This window comes from Antedon bifida, chromosome 6 (genome assembly GCF_963402885.1).
Source record: "Antedon bifida chromosome 6, ecAntBifi1.1, whole genome shotgun sequence".
NCBI lineage: Eukaryota > Metazoa > Echinodermata > Crinoidea > Comatulida > Antedonidae > Antedon > Antedon bifida.
The window spans coordinates 6,861,395-6,878,314 of NC_136231.1; the positions used below are offsets into that span (position 1 = coordinate 6,861,395).

At 31.2% G+C, this 16,920-nt stretch overlaps 1 protein-coding gene across 2 annotated transcripts; it reads right to left on the reverse strand.

The window, feature by feature from the left end:
* Positions 1 to 216: 216 nt before the first annotated feature.
* LOC144844134 (uncharacterized) lies at positions 217 to 16,513 on the reverse strand. 2 transcript variants are annotated; one of them, XM_078700877.1, is made up of 19 exons: positions 16,387 to 16,513; positions 15,795 to 15,890; positions 15,460 to 15,531; positions 14,986 to 15,111; positions 14,391 to 14,450; positions 13,789 to 14,004; positions 12,812 to 12,984; positions 12,134 to 12,305; positions 11,536 to 11,697; positions 10,250 to 10,459; positions 9,649 to 9,798; positions 9,028 to 9,198; positions 8,216 to 8,299; positions 7,851 to 7,944; positions 7,042 to 7,203; positions 6,432 to 6,511; positions 4,934 to 5,374; positions 4,627 to 4,657; positions 3,098 to 3,219 (listed from the first exon to the last, which is right to left on the reverse strand). In XM_078700877.1, the coding sequence occupies exons 2-18, from the start codon at positions 15,831 to 15,833 to the stop codon at positions 4,643 to 4,645; spliced, it is 2,427 nt and encodes an 808-aa protein (XP_078557003.1). In that variant the 5' UTR covers positions 15,834 to 15,890; positions 16,387 to 16,513; the 3' UTR covers positions 3,098 to 3,219; positions 4,627 to 4,642. The 2 variants fall into 2 exon arrangements, with proteins under 2 accessions (XP_078557002.1, XP_078557003.1); XM_078700876.1 differs by lacking the exon at positions 4,627 to 4,657 and having other exon boundaries at positions 217 to 3,219.
* Positions 16,514 to 16,920: the final 407 nt, after the last annotated feature.

Genomic DNA, 16,920 nt, shown 5'->3' on the forward strand with positions numbered 1-16,920 from the left:
CACAATTCTAAGCATTTTAGTGTCATTTTTAAGCGTTTGAATGTCTTGTCATTTTTAAAGCTCTGTCTACACTATCACACTTTCTGTGACAAAACAACTATCAATTGCGATAACTACACTAAATCCATCTGTAGGGTTGGTTATCAGGAGTAGATCCGGTGTAGGCGTTAAGAGGGAGTAATCTACTACTGTTCTGTACTTCTGTTTTGCTATTGTAGGAGTTTTCCCTGTCAAAAGGTGCATCAACATAATTTTTTCATCCATTGCTAGATTTCCATTTCAATTCATTTGAAAAAAAAAAATTACCGTATTTTTTACTGATTGTCTTCACAACATGCAAATAAATCAAACAAATAACTGCAATAAATTTGTGTACATTTAATGGAACAATATACAGTACAATGTTGAAACACACCATTTGTTTTAAACGAAGCATTATACTGCATTAAATAACTGTTAGGTAAAAAATTGCATGCATGATGTTATCTGATATTAACAAAATGTGATTAATTAACATATATTTTACAGAACCTCAATTTAGCACAATGCTCTTGTGCTAAACTTTTGTTTCCAAACGGATGTTTAAAAAATATTTATTTTACATATTTTTAGCACTTGCTGTTACCAAAAAAGGTTTGATTTACTCTCTCTCTCTATGGAAGCTTATAAATATATTTAACTGCTTTTCTTCCTTTATCCTTTACTACATGATCTGGTTAAATGTGGAAAAATACATATGATTGGGTAATTTATGTCGTTCTATAAAATACAGTAAATATATATATATTTTAAGCTTTTCCAACATTCTTTTAAAATTGCGTTTCCAAGCACCTAATACCAACATTTTAAGTTTTATTTATGCCCCCAATTAACAAGTTTCTTAAGCCAAAAATGCAACAATAGGCCTACTATAGCCAGAAATAAAACATGTATATGTATAGTATGTTTGTGGTCATGAAGAAAAATTTTCTGATCAACTCAAGAAAAAAAAATCCCAGTTTTAATAGATTTAAAAATGGCCAAATACAATTATCAATTTTGTATGCAACACTCATTTTTTAACAACATTATCATAATAATATAAAACAAAATGCAAGCCATTATGCTTCAATATTTCAAACTTTATTTGTTAATATTCCTGAAGATGAACAAATAAAGTTTGAAATATTGAATCATGATGACCTGGCAGCATAATGACACTTTTTACAGTGTCAGTTTTATACCAAATATCAAACTTATTATTGGAGCCTCTGATTATCAAATAGAATTTTAATTTCTATTTGTAATACTTTTATTTCAATCCTTTTTTTCCAATCCTCGTCCCATGTTTGCCCTAATGGAAATAACTATTACAATCAACAATATTGCCTAGTTACTTGTATAGATAGATGCACGGTTTACCATGGCGATAGAAAACAGTTCGTTAAGACACAATGACTAATAGCATTCATACCCAACATTGGCAACAGTACAGTGACTGTGACAATAGCAAGTGCCTAATAAATTCAGCTAATGCTTCAGTATTCCCATGAAACCCAACTATTTTATAACCGAAAGGTCCATGTCTTAAATATCAAATAGTAATATACATCATACTAGCATTAAATAAAAGGAATAAAAAATAATAAAACAAAAACTGTATTGCATGTATGCCTTTAGGCAGTGTTGTTTAACATTCTACAATATAGAATATCATTTGTATACTTTTTTTTTTATTTCAATCATATATTATTTCAAATCATATATTATTTCAAAACATATAGAAATGTGTTTGTCATTCCAACAATAAAATGTACCTTTTTTATAGTACATTTACATCGTCTTAAAATGAAGCACCCAATGCTAATCTATGTTCCAATCAAAACAGAGAAAAATCATCATAATCCCCTTTATTATATTGGAGTATATTTTGCATTTTTACCAGTAATAGCCAAACATTAATGTAATTGTAACCTAGCCAAATTCTTTTTCTATTTACTGTATATTAATTATTTAATACTTTTAATGCTTGTTTGCCTTAGAAGTGTTTTTTCTTTACAAGTAATTCACAGTCTGATTATACTTTGCATAAAAATGTTATGCTATACTAAAATATTGTTTTTAATGTAATTTCATAAGCGAATTCACCATTTGATTCTTTCGAACAATCATATTTATAACACAATTTACTACAATTATTTAATATTTATGTATAGTCACCGAACAACAGTACAGCGGTGGGAAATATGGCAATTTAATTTTCAGCCAATCGAAAAAGAGCACAATCATTTTGCATTAATCAAATAATTCAAATTAACTTGGTCACAAAAAGATAAAATATCCCATATAGATTTAAACATTGTAATTGGGATTCAGTATACAATTGTGTTTAAGTTTATGCAAGGAAACAAATCCATAATTTGTAATATATTATTTCCCAAACAAATATAATTTCGCAGATGATGGAAAATGTTTTGACTGTATTTTACACAAACTTAGTTATATTATAAAATTAAAACTACAATACTTTACAGTCAGAATATTACATGGAGTGTATTAACAGTGAGCCACATGAGCCTTGATTGAAACAAATACTGTTACTGTTTAAATTTACAATAGCATTCAAATAAAAATATTCAGATAAAGCCAATTGTTATCTTAGAATTTCTATTTACCAGCAATATGACACAATTACTACAGATGGGTGGTAAAGATTTACTGTACAGCTTTTTTGATTCAATTTACACTTGGTGAATCTAATTGCATTCAACATCCTCATCCTCCTGAATAATTGTTACCATCAGTGCTTTGTTTTCTTCCAGCAAAAACAAACTTAATTCCTGCTTAACTTGTGCCTTTATTTGCCTCTTCATGCTTAGTTATTTACCTGCTAAGTTGGCTTCATAGACCAATTAACTTGATGGGATAACTCAGACTAAGTAGGCCCTATGAGTTGTTCTTACGTTAAATTGAAATCACAAGAAAGCACACTGTTAGATTTCATCACGCACCCAAGACCTTCGAAAAAATCGTTTTCCAAGATGGAGGGAGCAGCATAATTTAAATATTTTCTGTTAACTTTTAAATGTCCGAGGATCCGGTATCTGTTTTACTTAAAGCGATGGCAATTTTCAAGTCTTCTTCCTCTTGTAAGGCCGATGTCTGTCTATCCTTTTCAAGTTGTTCACTTTCCTTCTTAGCCCATTCTAATTGTTGCTCCTCTGTCATATTTGAGTCAAACTGTGAAATAGATTAAAGTTTGTGTAACATTAGTTCCATCCAAAGGATGTATAACAGTAGAGGTAGTAAGGAGAGATAATGGGGGCAGGGACTGGTCAAGTATGGAAGAAAGATGAATACAAAAATTATTGTTTACAGATATAAATATACTGTAATTTACAACAGTATATTTATATACCGTATTATATACTATACTGCTTTAAAAACAAGGCTGTAGCCAGGATTGTTACAGAGGGAAGTTCATTTTGTGAACACTATGGACTAGGGACCACTGAAGAAAAAATTGTTTTAGGTCTAGCCTAGTAGATTACATATGCCTGCTGGTTTTACAAAGTAGGATTGACCAAAAAATGTCACTTTTACTGCTTGTCTGTCTCTAGTATGAAATGGGAACTCTTAGGAAAATGGTTTTTGGAAACCTACAAACTATTCTGGTTACTGGCTTGAAATGAATACTGTACTAAATTTCATAATACAATGTGAATTCTATATGTCTAAAAATCATTATATATCATAAGATGATCACATGGTTAAACTGTCAAATTACTGAGAGCTTTGATAAAACCAGGGAAGAGGATAAAACCCTGTTTCATCTTCCAGACATTATTGCATGAAACAAATATGGAAGGGATTAGACCTATCATTGCATCAAGCTTTTGTTCCCTCCCAATAGCAAAAGGTTGGAGCTGGAATCGGGGCTACAGGACAAATAATATAGATTTTCAAATGGAACTTTCTATGAAGATCATAAATATAAGATTAACTATAATGATCATGATATGATCATACTATATTAACTTTATTAATTTGAAAATGGGCCAAAAAATGACATGCTCATGAGATTATTAGTAAAAAATAATTTAATAACCAACAGTTTTCAAAACATAAATGGGAATAAAAATGCAGTATTATTAAAATGATTTGTAACTATATTATTATAATTTAGTTAAATAAAAATAAAGAAACTGAATTGAATATTATTTCAATAAATCATGGAGCTATAGATTTATTCGTTTATAGCTCCATGGTTCAATATTAATTATTAGAATAATATTAATGGTTTTATTATTATACCACCTAAACCTTGAAACATCAGCAATGTATTTAAAAGGAAGAATTATTTATCTACAATATGTTAATGTTCTGAATTTCTGCTTTCATAGTGTCATTTACTATTAAACTAATACAAAAAAAGAGGAAAAAAAGCAACCAATCAGGATCGATCTTTTATATGACTACATGTCCCTGTGTTAGAACTAACATTAATGCAAATAAATAAAGTAAGCAATTAACAACAGTGAGTGATTTAGTTAAACGTGAAGTTAAATCTAAAATGTTTAAAATGAACAACGTTTTGAAAAATGAGTTTTATATTGAACATAGGTTTCATGTGAAATTTCAGTATACCATAAAAATTTGCCCTTTACTTGGAAAAGTTCTGTAAAAGGAAACATTTTTAATTAAGTATTGATAATACAAATGTTAAACTAATATTATACACAGGCAGTAATGTATGTATTTCAAACCAGGCATATTATTTTGAATGAGATCTTTTTTCTCTCTTAATCATAATAATGCACTTTTTTCTGTAGTACTACATGGTGGCATGGATGCATCTTTGCGTCGCCTAGTGTACCCAATGTATTTAAAGTTAAAATTAGTTTTAAATGGATTGTATATGCTGGCAGAAGAACTAGCGTTAACCACTACTTACCTTTCCAAAATCTGCAAAACCCGCAAAAGGATCAGCTCCTGTATTCTCTACAGGAGCACCAGATGGTCCGAAAGGATCCCCAGATTTAGGAAGAGAACTAGTGCCAGATGTAAAAGGGTCATTTGACGTTGATGAAAATGGATCTTGAGAGGATGCCGACCCCATAGAGAATGGATCCTTTGAACTGCTACTGGAGGAGAATGGCTCCTTTCCACTGCTAGTAGATGTGGATGATATCAGAGAAGAAAACGGATCTGATCCAACAGATGGGAATGGATCTTTTGAAATGCTATTTGATGAAAATGGGTCGTTGGCATCTGTTGTGAACGCTTGAAATGCACCCTGTGTTTTTGGCTTTGAGTGCTGTTTCTTGGGTGGTAATGCTGGTCTTTCGTCGGAGGTTTTAAATGGATCACTGGAAAATGGTTCTGATTTGGAATTCTGAAATGATACAATGATGTGCATGTCCAATGAAAAACGCCACTTCACACAATGATTTCATTCTATTTAGGCTCATTCAACTTCATACCTTGTTTATTTATTCAACTTCTCACTAATGTATATTAGTGAAGGATGTGGACCAACAGGTGGTAAATACCTCTAAAACAGTCCAGTCCCAATTGCACAGTGACTGTGTGTGACAGTGCTATGTTTGTGTGGACTTGTACACCAATGTAACCCCCTACTCGTCTCGAAAGATGTACTAGGTTCTTTAGAGTGCACATGAGCTATGTGTACACTGGACCTACGGTTTATAGTCCTTATCCGAGAAGACTCATTCTACCACCAGAACCATGGAGCGAGTGAGCCTCGAAACATTGCCGATGTTATGGCTACGTAATTACGGTTCCACTATCTTATCCGCTCGGCCACTCACTCATTCTGTCTTAACCGCTCGGCCACTCACTCGCTCAATTGTATATTTCAATTTTAAATTCTAAAGTTGGTTTACATTGGGCATGAAAAATCATTATTTATATAGGAAAATACAGGAAATTATCACATTGATAATCACATATTTTTTATAATAAAATACACACATCATGCACCTTCTAATGCAGTTTCCACTTTTAACTTCCTCATTTTCTGGCATTTTTATTTAATGCATTGAAGGTTTTTGGAATGTCAGAGTTATGACTTTTCAAAATTTGTTAAATTATATAGGTAATTTCCAAACTAAATTTGAATACAGAGGTTACAAATCATTTTATAGTCCTTAGCCATTTTATAAGTTTGTATGCACATGAGTGCCGGAGCAGATACAAGGAAGGGGGATCCAGCCAGCCCCAAAATTTCAGAAATTGCAATACAAAAGATAGGTATATTATAGTATTGTTAGGCCCTCACCTATTTAGAATCCCTGGACCCACCACAGTTACAGCACCCCAGTTTACAGCATATGAAAATAAATCAACTGAATATGGCATGTTTTGATGCTTTGAGACAATGAATGTACAACACAGCAAAAGTTAAAGACATGAAGTATGACAGAACTTACTTGATTAGAGAAATCTGTGGGAAAGGTCGAGCTACCGCCAAATGCTTCTAAGGCATCAAACACATTGCTAGATGATTTACCTGCAACAACCGTAATATCACATTTAAAATAAAACAATAACAGCATTCAGATAACATAACACAAAATACTAGATATATTGTCCCCTTTAAAAAAAATAATTAAAACTTTTTTTTTTAATTGAATATACCATTTTAATGTACATATATATAAATAAAAAAATTATCCAACTGTTTTACTATTTTTTTTTATCAATGTTTAAAACTATTTTTTGTCAACAATAATTCATAGTAATAATTATAATAATAGTTATATATTTATATTTATAGCTTTTGCATAAAAAAAAATTAAATTGTAAGTAAAAGTAATAATGGTTTCTGGTTAAATGTAACTGTTTATTTTGTCTTTTTATAAAGCAAAATCTTTATTTACATGACATACATGATATGTATTAAATAACTACACATCAAAATGAATACCTATTCTTACACGGTTTTGACCAATACATCTTCAATTAAAACATTTTTTTAAACAAAATCAGCTCATTTTTACATGGAAATTTGATATATTATATATATTTGGAAACACTCACTATCTGATTGACCATTGACAAGGCTTGTTGATGAGAATGGATCAGAAGATTGAAAAGGATCATCCTGAGCTGTTGATGTCTTGGAACCAAAAGGATCAGTAGTTGACCCGAATGGATCGCCAGCAAAAGGATCTGCTGGAAATGCTTCACTTTTAAAAGGATCTGAAATTGGTACAAGTACATTACCATCAATACAAGAAAATAATTGTATTCATACTGGGTGACACCATCAGTACAAGACAGTTCTCTCTTGTGAGTGTGTGGCCGAGCAGTTAAGACAATGGAACCGTAATTATGTAGCCATAACATCGGCCAGAGTTCGAAGCTCACTTACTCCATGGTTCGGTGGTAGAACATCTCGAATAAAGACTATAAACCATAGGTCCAGTCTATACATCTAGCTCATGTGAACTTTAAAGAACCTAGTACATCTTTCGAGACAAGGAGGGGGTTACCCCAGTGTACTAGTACATCACAGCCACTGATCATAACTGGGCCCTCTGGGAGACCAAACTAAAGAGGTCGCCTATTATAAATAAAATATTTCAATTCCCGGAGGTTCCTGTACAGGACCACAATTAGCACTCCCTGTACTCTAACACTAATAGTGTACTTTAAGGTGTAATGCATGTACACAGGACCAACAGCTTTATGTTCCATCCGAAGGATGAGGCAATGTGAGTAAATAATCTTGCATAAGGATACAAGCTATATGAAACAGATAGGTCTCAAACACATGCCTCTGACATCCTATTTTTGCTCATAAACATTACAGGCTATTGGATTTAAAAGTTGAATGTACAACATACCTTCTTTAAATGGATCTGTTGTTTTAAAAGGATCTGGTGTGACTGATCCTCCATATCGACCACTAAAGACATCTTTATTTTTAAATGGGTCATCCTGAAATTACAACAATTAATAAAATATCAATACAATAATTATCATGTCAAATATGTTACACAAAAAAACATTTCTAAAGCTGTGCCCAAATATGGTAGAAATATGTCCATGTCTATATATGGGCACATCACATGTTTTTGTCAAAGTAGTTCGATAGTGTAGACAGACCTTAAGATACTGAGTGAAGAATATTTAATAAATGTCTTATACAGGCTTATAAAAGTAAACTAATGCATTGTTTCTTTTCTATGTGTAAACTAAATAAACATACCTCTCCAAAATCTTCCATTTTACCTGTAACTTCAGAATTCATACTAAATCCACTAGTTATGCTACTTCCTGGGCTTCCTCCTGGCTATAAAATGAATTAAAACAATTTATATAAAACCTAAATAAATTCCTGATTGGACGATTGTTGGTCACATGGAGTGCAGTAGTACGCAGTATTGAATGGTCGTTCAATAGTAAATCTTATAAAATATTTGTTTATACTACTGCTTTTACAATACAACAGCGCCGCCTATTTTTTACTTCCATGGCGAGGACTCGAGAAATAATATGTATTAATTTAAACCAAAAAAAGCATTTATATTAGCTTTAGATCGTTTGTATTATTACATTAGTCTGTGTGATTTATCAATATTTCTGTAGTTATAAAGAGGAAACAGAGTTTACAACATTAAAAAACATTACTAGAATAGAATAAAAATAGAAAATAACTCATTTCCCTTTGATAAAAATGTTTGATTGTATGTTTTATATAACGTCATTATGTGATTTGCATTATAATTGATATAACAGATTATATATAGTAATAATGTATATTTTTATAATATAACTGAAAATCTATTTGGATGATAATGTAAAGGCCAACACAGACAGCGTCGTACAACGAGCCGACGAAACGCCTTGACTTGATTTCAAGACGAGATTCAACTCAGACAGCATCGACATTGTCGATGCTGTCTGAGTTGAATCTCGTCTTGAAATAGTGCCAAACGTAGATTTTAGGTCGTTGCGAGAACTTTAAACATTTTCACTGTCTGAGTTGGTCTTTACAAAAACGTTCTTTTTAATAACTACCTGTTGTCGGACATTCATGACATCAAGGTCTTGTGAGAGCGCCATCTTGTCTAGTTCATGTACAGCTAATATTTCAGCCGTCGTCCCAGAGTCGATGGCATTATTAATTTGTGTGATGCTGTTATTTAGTTTATTTTGACTTTCTTTTAATATATTAATTTTTGTTTGGACCTACAAGAAAAAAACAGTGTTTATTAATTACATAACATAAATTAATTAACATACATTAACAATTCCAATCAAATTGTTAACTACTATGCTAAGTAGCTGTACATATGGGAGAAAAGTAAAGCAATTGGCCTTCTCTACTCTGACATAACTGTATGAATTCTCAGTAGATGTACACAAACAGTGTATATACGTCAGAGTAGGTCAAACTATCACTAATAATTCTCATAACATTTAGAAAAATATAACTCTACATTTTTCATAAACAGCTCATTTGTTGTGAGAATAAGTGTAACATGTATCCAGACAAAATTATAATAAAAATGTTTCATATTTAAATTCAGAATCATATAGAATTGTCTATTATCTTTTAAACTCTATGGAAAGAAACAAAGCAATAATAAAACATAAGTTATTTTAATTATAATTATTTTATAGTTCAAAATATCCAACCTGTTGTATATCTTGATTGGTTGTGGTTAATGTCTTATTCAACATATCAACTTGACCTTTGCCCTGCTCAATTTGTTGTTCTAACTGATTTTCCTCTTGGCGTAAATTGTTTAATTCCACACGAGCACGATTAACCTCGTCTTCTTGGTTCTTAAAAGTAATACAATTATTAAAATAAAATTCTTTAGTGTACAATATTTTCATTATTGATTTGATTATGTTTTTTTTTTTGTATAGCTACATTCACATTCAAAGTTCATCATGATCAACTTACTCATGATACTACATGTGAACCTGTTACATCATTGATCAAGGTTTTATTGAGTATACTGTTTTATGCCACATTAGCTGTGGTGAGTCATTGTATGCTTACATGTCTAGAAGATGTTTTATAATGTTTAAACTGGTTTTTCACACATAATTTAGAGAAAAAACGCTGATGGATGTTATATACAATTGAATATGAATACTTTTCTGAGTAATTCACTCATATTGAGCTGAACCACACAATTGTTTTTGTTTCCTGTTTTCATGAATATACAGTAATATGTTTAATGAAGCAAACCCAAAACAACCAAATAAGGAAAACAACACTACACACCTTAACTGATTTTTCTTGATTTGATATTGTTAATTTCAAATCATCAAGATTTTTTTTGGCTTCTTCAAACTGTTGTTTAACTTCCTTTAATAATCCTTCTAATTTATCCTTCTGTTGGTCTAATTCATCTAGCTTCTTTTGTGCCTCTCCTTTTTGGTCCTCTAATTGTTTTACTTGTGTTGATGTTCTGTCAAGTTCCGATTGTAATGACTACAAATAAGGGTTAAACAACATGTGATAAGAAAAGTATTAGGAGAGCTTTGATAACAATGTAATACAGTAGGACCTCTCCTTTAGAAGGGAATACAGAATACAAAAATGTATTGGTCCAAAAGGAAATTCGTTTCGTTGACAAGCTCTCAAACAATTATAAATATAAAAAGTCATGAATACAAAAATGCAAGTGTGATAAAAAGATCTTATAAAAATACGAATAAACATCGAACATAGACAAAAATATAAAAATACTATATCGTAACATATAAAAATATATATATTAGCAGTATTATATACAGTTACAGGTACATTTTCAATCTATCTTTTAATATGCGTTATATAAATGGCAAGAATTTGGAACAAATGAGTTTCGAAGACGATCATGATCTCCTCTTAGTGGACGTAGCCTTATACCCGATCTGTTTAAAACGTAGTATTTATTTAGTGGGTGTGTGTGTGGTCATTCATAATCATGTTACCTTTATGTAATACTCTTTTTTCATATGTTTGTTAAAACACCTATAATGGGACACTATTTTGTGAAACGAACAAGGGCAATAATGTTTTTAACACTACGACCTCTCTATCTATGGGACACTTGTTGGGTTCTGAAGGCATCTCTTTATTATATGGATTCTACTGTACAATTCTTATAAAAACGAGTAAATGAGTTGTATTATATCAATTTTGAAAACCATAATTTGTTATCTAGATTTAGTTTGGGAGTGCTGTATGTAATATATACACAAAATCTACAATAATTTATTATAGACCTAGTTAGTTACGTACTTCCAAAAAAAGTATCACTAAGCTAAACAGTATATACACATTTCACTACAGTACCCCTAGGCTAACAGTATATATACATTTCACTACAGTACCCCTAAGCTAATAGTATATACACATTTCACTACAGTACCCCTAAGCTAACAATATATACGCATTTCACTACAGTACCCCTAAGCTAACAATATATACGCATTTCACTACAGTACCCCTAAGCTAACAATATATACGCATTTCACTACAGTACCCCTAAGCTAACAGTATATATACATTTACTACAGTACCTGTATTTCAAGTGTTTTCATTTTAACATGCTCCTCCTGTTCTTTAATTTCTGCTTTTAAACTATTCTTTTCTTTATTATAATCATCTATTTCTTTTTGAAGATCATCTAATTCTTTGATGGCATTGAAGTCAACGCTAACTGCACCAGCTAAACCAAGATCCTGTGGTGACAGAGAAATGTTTGTTGCTAATAGATACTAATGCAATTATAAGCCCACCTTGGGATATAAGCCACCAAATAGTATGTTTAAATTTTTACAAGCATGCCACATTATACTTTATTTGTTGGCTCTAAAGGTATCTTTAAATTATAAAAAAAAAAAAAAAAAGAGGTGGGGGGGGGGGGGGCTATTTACTGCTTAAATTTTTCGCACTAGAACAAATTAATAAAGTAAATTAATTACTGTATAGCTCAATTGCGTGCCCTCAATTTCCATGAGTGTTGTCCAATTGCAAAATGTGTGGAAATTAAGGGCTTTACTGTATTCAGCCATTTACTTCTGCTAAAGTTGCATTTTTTTGTAGCAGAAAACAAACCTGATTTCTAAATAATAATAATATTGATTTTTAAAATTATAAACAATTGAATTAACTCACTGAAAGCATGGCTGATTCTGAACCTGGCTTAGGCCTTGATGACGGTGGGATCATTTCTGATGTAAGATGTTCTGGCGTCTGCTTACCCTGTTTTGCTTCTTGTACTAGATACATGGTCAATGCAAACTGTTCAGAGTTTAACTTCCCTATTTGCTTTATATCACAAAGATTCCTAAAAAAACATTAACAAAGTTTAATATACCGTATAATTACAATAAAGAGTCCTCTAATTTAGGCTAAATCTGATGATAAATCCAATGTTATTATAATCCAAGTATAATCCCATGAGGCATTAGAGCTTTGGATTACATTATGTTCGATAGCAACTCTTTTACCTATAAAGTACAAATTACGTCAGAGTAGGGCAAAACATCTGACCAATTACTCAACACCCTGAAGCAAAGCTACTCCACAGTAGTTACAAACAATTACAAATCTTTTACCATCATCAATGAATAGTAATACATATTTCTCAACATCTGCAGTTTTTAGGACTGTAGCTAATACCAGACCTTGAGACGACTGTAATTTATCATCACAAAAGGCAAGACACAAAAAGTAGAATGCAAATATCAACAAACTTAATCGTCAAAAATAATCAAGGCATTTTAACCCCCAGGTACCTTACAATAAAAGTAGTTTTGTTATATTGCATTACAAAAAAAGAAAGAAATTTACCATATTTGGGCTAATATTGTCTGTGGTAGCCCTGATTGCATTAGCGTATCTCGAACTTCTTCCCCTGTGACGAAACCATCAACATCGGAATCAATTCTTTTAAATACAGCATCATAATTTGTTTTATCTTGAGCTGTTACCACCCAGGAACTTGGTGTATGAGTAACTAAAGGCTAAAAAATAAACAATATAATATGTAATAATAATATATACATAGGTAAATTCTTATTCATTACACAATTAAGCTCTGTCTACACTATCAAACTTTATGTGACATAAAAATGTGATGTGCCCAAATATGGTAGTGATATGCTTAAATATGATAGTGATCATCATGTCCATATATGGGCACATCACATTTATTGTCACATAAAGTTTGATTAGTGTAGACAGAACTTAATAATATACAAATAATGATTGTTTACGAGTAGGATTGAGAAAATATTCACGAGTTGAAAAAATAGACTTTTCTATTTAATGAGGCAAAATGGAGAAAACTAGCAAATTAAAAGAGGCAACACTCTGATTTTGGCACAACATTCTAAAATTGTTTACAAAAAAATGCCGTTTAATAGAACCATTGAATATACCTATTATCATTCAATAGAACTATTACTGTACAGCATGTGATATAAAACTACCAATCAAATCACAAGGATACACATGCATGCTATAAAACAAACTTTCTCCCTTTACTATGTAATAAAATATTTTATACTGTAACGAATTGACAATTTTTCCTATTACTTCATCAAATCATTTACTGTACTGTTAAGCTCTGTCTACATTATCAAACTTTATGTGACAAAAAAAGGTGATTTTCCCATATATGGACTTGATGATGTCATATCACTACCATATTTGGGCATATCACTACCCTATTTGGGCACATCACAAACTAGTTTGATAGTGTAGACATAGCTTAAGACTATTGAAAATTAAAAAAAAGATTATTATTATTATTTCTCTAGACTTACATGGGTTTGTTTAGCTGGAATCAATGGTGAAGATGTAGGTGACGTCTGGGGTGATAAACTTGGTTTCTTAAGTGGTACACTAATTTGTCCTCCTGGAAGTACTGGAACCGCTCCTGCCAACATAGGCTTCTTTCGTCTTGATGGTGGTATCAAATTTGGTGTCAGAACAGCAGGCAGCGCCTCTTTATCCATAGCTCTTCTTACTAAATGCATTGCCTTTATGAAAAAATTAGAGATAAAATATTATGTAAGTGGAGATGATGCATTCGGTATTATTTTTTCTATGTTATTTGTTTATTTTAGCACCTTCAGCACCCCATATGTGCATTTCAGAAACATTATGATCAATAATTTTCTTTATTGTGTTTAAATACATATTTTTTAGAGTGAATATGACTATTTTGTATTGTTATTTGTCTAAGTAGTGCTTTTCCTGTCTTTATTTATTTTGGCACCTTTAGCACTTCATAGTGTGAACATGCATTTAATTGTTTATTATTATTATTCTTTACTTGTAAACAAAAGCGGATATTGGTTCTCCAAAAGGAAACCAACATGGAAATGTTTATGTTTAATTGTTTTATGAATTGTATTTATTTTACCACAGCAAACTCTTCCTTGTCCAACAGACCGTCCTTATCAATATCACTTAAATCCCAGATCTAAATAAGAAACAAAATGAATGAAAACACAATTACTACTTTACTTGATTACAAAGGGTTAGTTAAGAAAAAATATCTTCATTATTATATGAAGTCTGTTTTTGGAGTTCCTAATTTTGGAATATTATTTATATATTATATTTTTGTTTTCAGGAACTATTCACTACAAGCTATGCTTTCATTTAGACTTCTCCACTTTATTTAAGTTATTTAGTAAAGTGAAATAAAATTAAATGTGAATTACAATAAATGCCTGTATATTAAAAATTAAAATCACTAAACTTGAACATGAACAAACAAACAAACGAACAAACATCTTGAAGGCCTGAGGTCAGGAAACATTTTTTGGAATTTTAAATAATATCATTATTAGTCTAGCTTAGTACTGGTAGAAGAAGTAAATACACCACTATACACATGCCATACATGCTTAATCATATCTTTGTCAAGTTCTTAAGAGTGTAAGTGGTACCATAGATATGTTAATTTGTCCTAAATGAATAGTTAAACATTTGATATTATCAGTAAACCTTACCTTGCTAAGCTTTTCCAACGGCAGTTTTGAATTCATTAAAATTGGTTTCACCATATCCCCTGTTAACTTTCCATCTATTGGACCCAAACTTTGAAAAGTGTGGTCATAATTTACTTTTTCTTCAGGCTAAAATGACAATGTTAATGATGACATATTTTAAGAGGATGCCAAATAGAATAGTTTCATTAATTATTATCTCATATAGACATAACAATTTTGATAGATTGGCTCTGTCTACACTATCAAAGTGTGATGTGGCCAAATATGGTAGTGATATGCCCAAATATGGTAGTGATGTGACATAATGTCCATATTGGTACATCACATTAAAAAAAGAACTTAATGCTCTGTCTACACTATCAAACTTTATGTGACAAAAAAATGTGATTTGCCCATATATGGACATGATGATGTCATAATAACTATCATATTTGGGCACAAATACTATTGTATATTTTAAAAAAAAATGTTTACCTTGATTGGCCATGGTTCTGGTGAGCTTGAAGCAGGTGGGGTAGTTTTTGGAGAATGCATTGGGTAGTTGGTCTAGTAATCACAAATTGAAAAACTTTTGAATAACTTTAAAAATACAACTAAATTCTAATTACTTTGAATAGATGAAACTGAAGCCATTTAGACAATAAATACTTTGTACACCATTAGGAAAACATTTCCTGGTCTGCTGAATGAATGGTGGCTACCATTGACCCATATAAGAATGATTTCAGTTTTTTAATACCATTAAATCAAACAGTTTACATTCATAAAATATGAAAATTGAAAGCAGATATATTAGTATATTCACATACCATAGATGGCAATGGTACAGGTGTATTAATATTGGCCATTGAAACGTCTTTTCCATTTTGAGCTAGAGCGATTAGTTTTAATGCCACGAATATTGCCTGAAAAAATTTAATTTCATTATAAAATTCATAAATCATGATTTCAAAAAAAGGTTAGAGTTACTAGAGGATAAAATGAATGAATTATTGAACAGATGGTGAATAAATGTAATGTTTTTAGATATTGACACTTTATAAATTTGAAAATGTGTTCCTAGTAAAAGGTGCTATGTTAAAAATGCCTATTGAATTCAAATATTAGGCCTTATGCTCTACTGTAGGGGTGCTACCATGACCCATGGTGGAATAAGTTCTAAACAATAATCTGCTGGGGAGGGGACCCCTCTAGGAAGCTAATTCCACTTTGAGGAGCTATTCCTGGTGTACAATGTTTTGTGTATTGTTCTTTTCTGTGTTTGTTCTTCCTGAATGGTATCTACAGTAAATAAATAAAATCTACATCTAATATTTAAATTTTTTTGCAGTTCTCTATTTTTTGTGTGTTCATGCTTTGTTTTTTTCGCTTTTATTAATTAAAAGGAATATTTAAACTTGCCTGTTTGTCTAGGTAGCCTCTGCCACCAGGGTCTGACAGTTCCCATATTTTGTGTAAAGTTGACTCTTTCAAACCAGATCGCTTCAGAAAAACAGCGGCATCAGTTGCTCCAATCCGACCAACACCAAATTTGTCAAACTACAAAAATAAAAAATAAATAAATAAAAAAATAAATTATGAATAAACTGTGATTGTGAAAGTTTCTTTTGTTTTCTTTTTTTGGTTTGGACAAAATTACAGTCCAATCTATGAATCTAATTAAAATTAACATGGTGTAGCAAGAGAAGTATATTTGTTAAAATCCCATCAGGGTAGGTAAGAAAAATAACATTTTCAGGGACCCATAGTTTTCTTGGGTGATGATTGTGTTTAAATTAGGCTGGGTGGAAATCCAAAAATCTACTAATACTACGGAGTATAGACTGGAAATGAATAAGGGTGCCCCTGCTCACATCCACACAGTACAGTAAGATCTACGCATGACTGTATATATTGTAATAAAATATGCAATTATATTTAAAATGTCATTGCAAA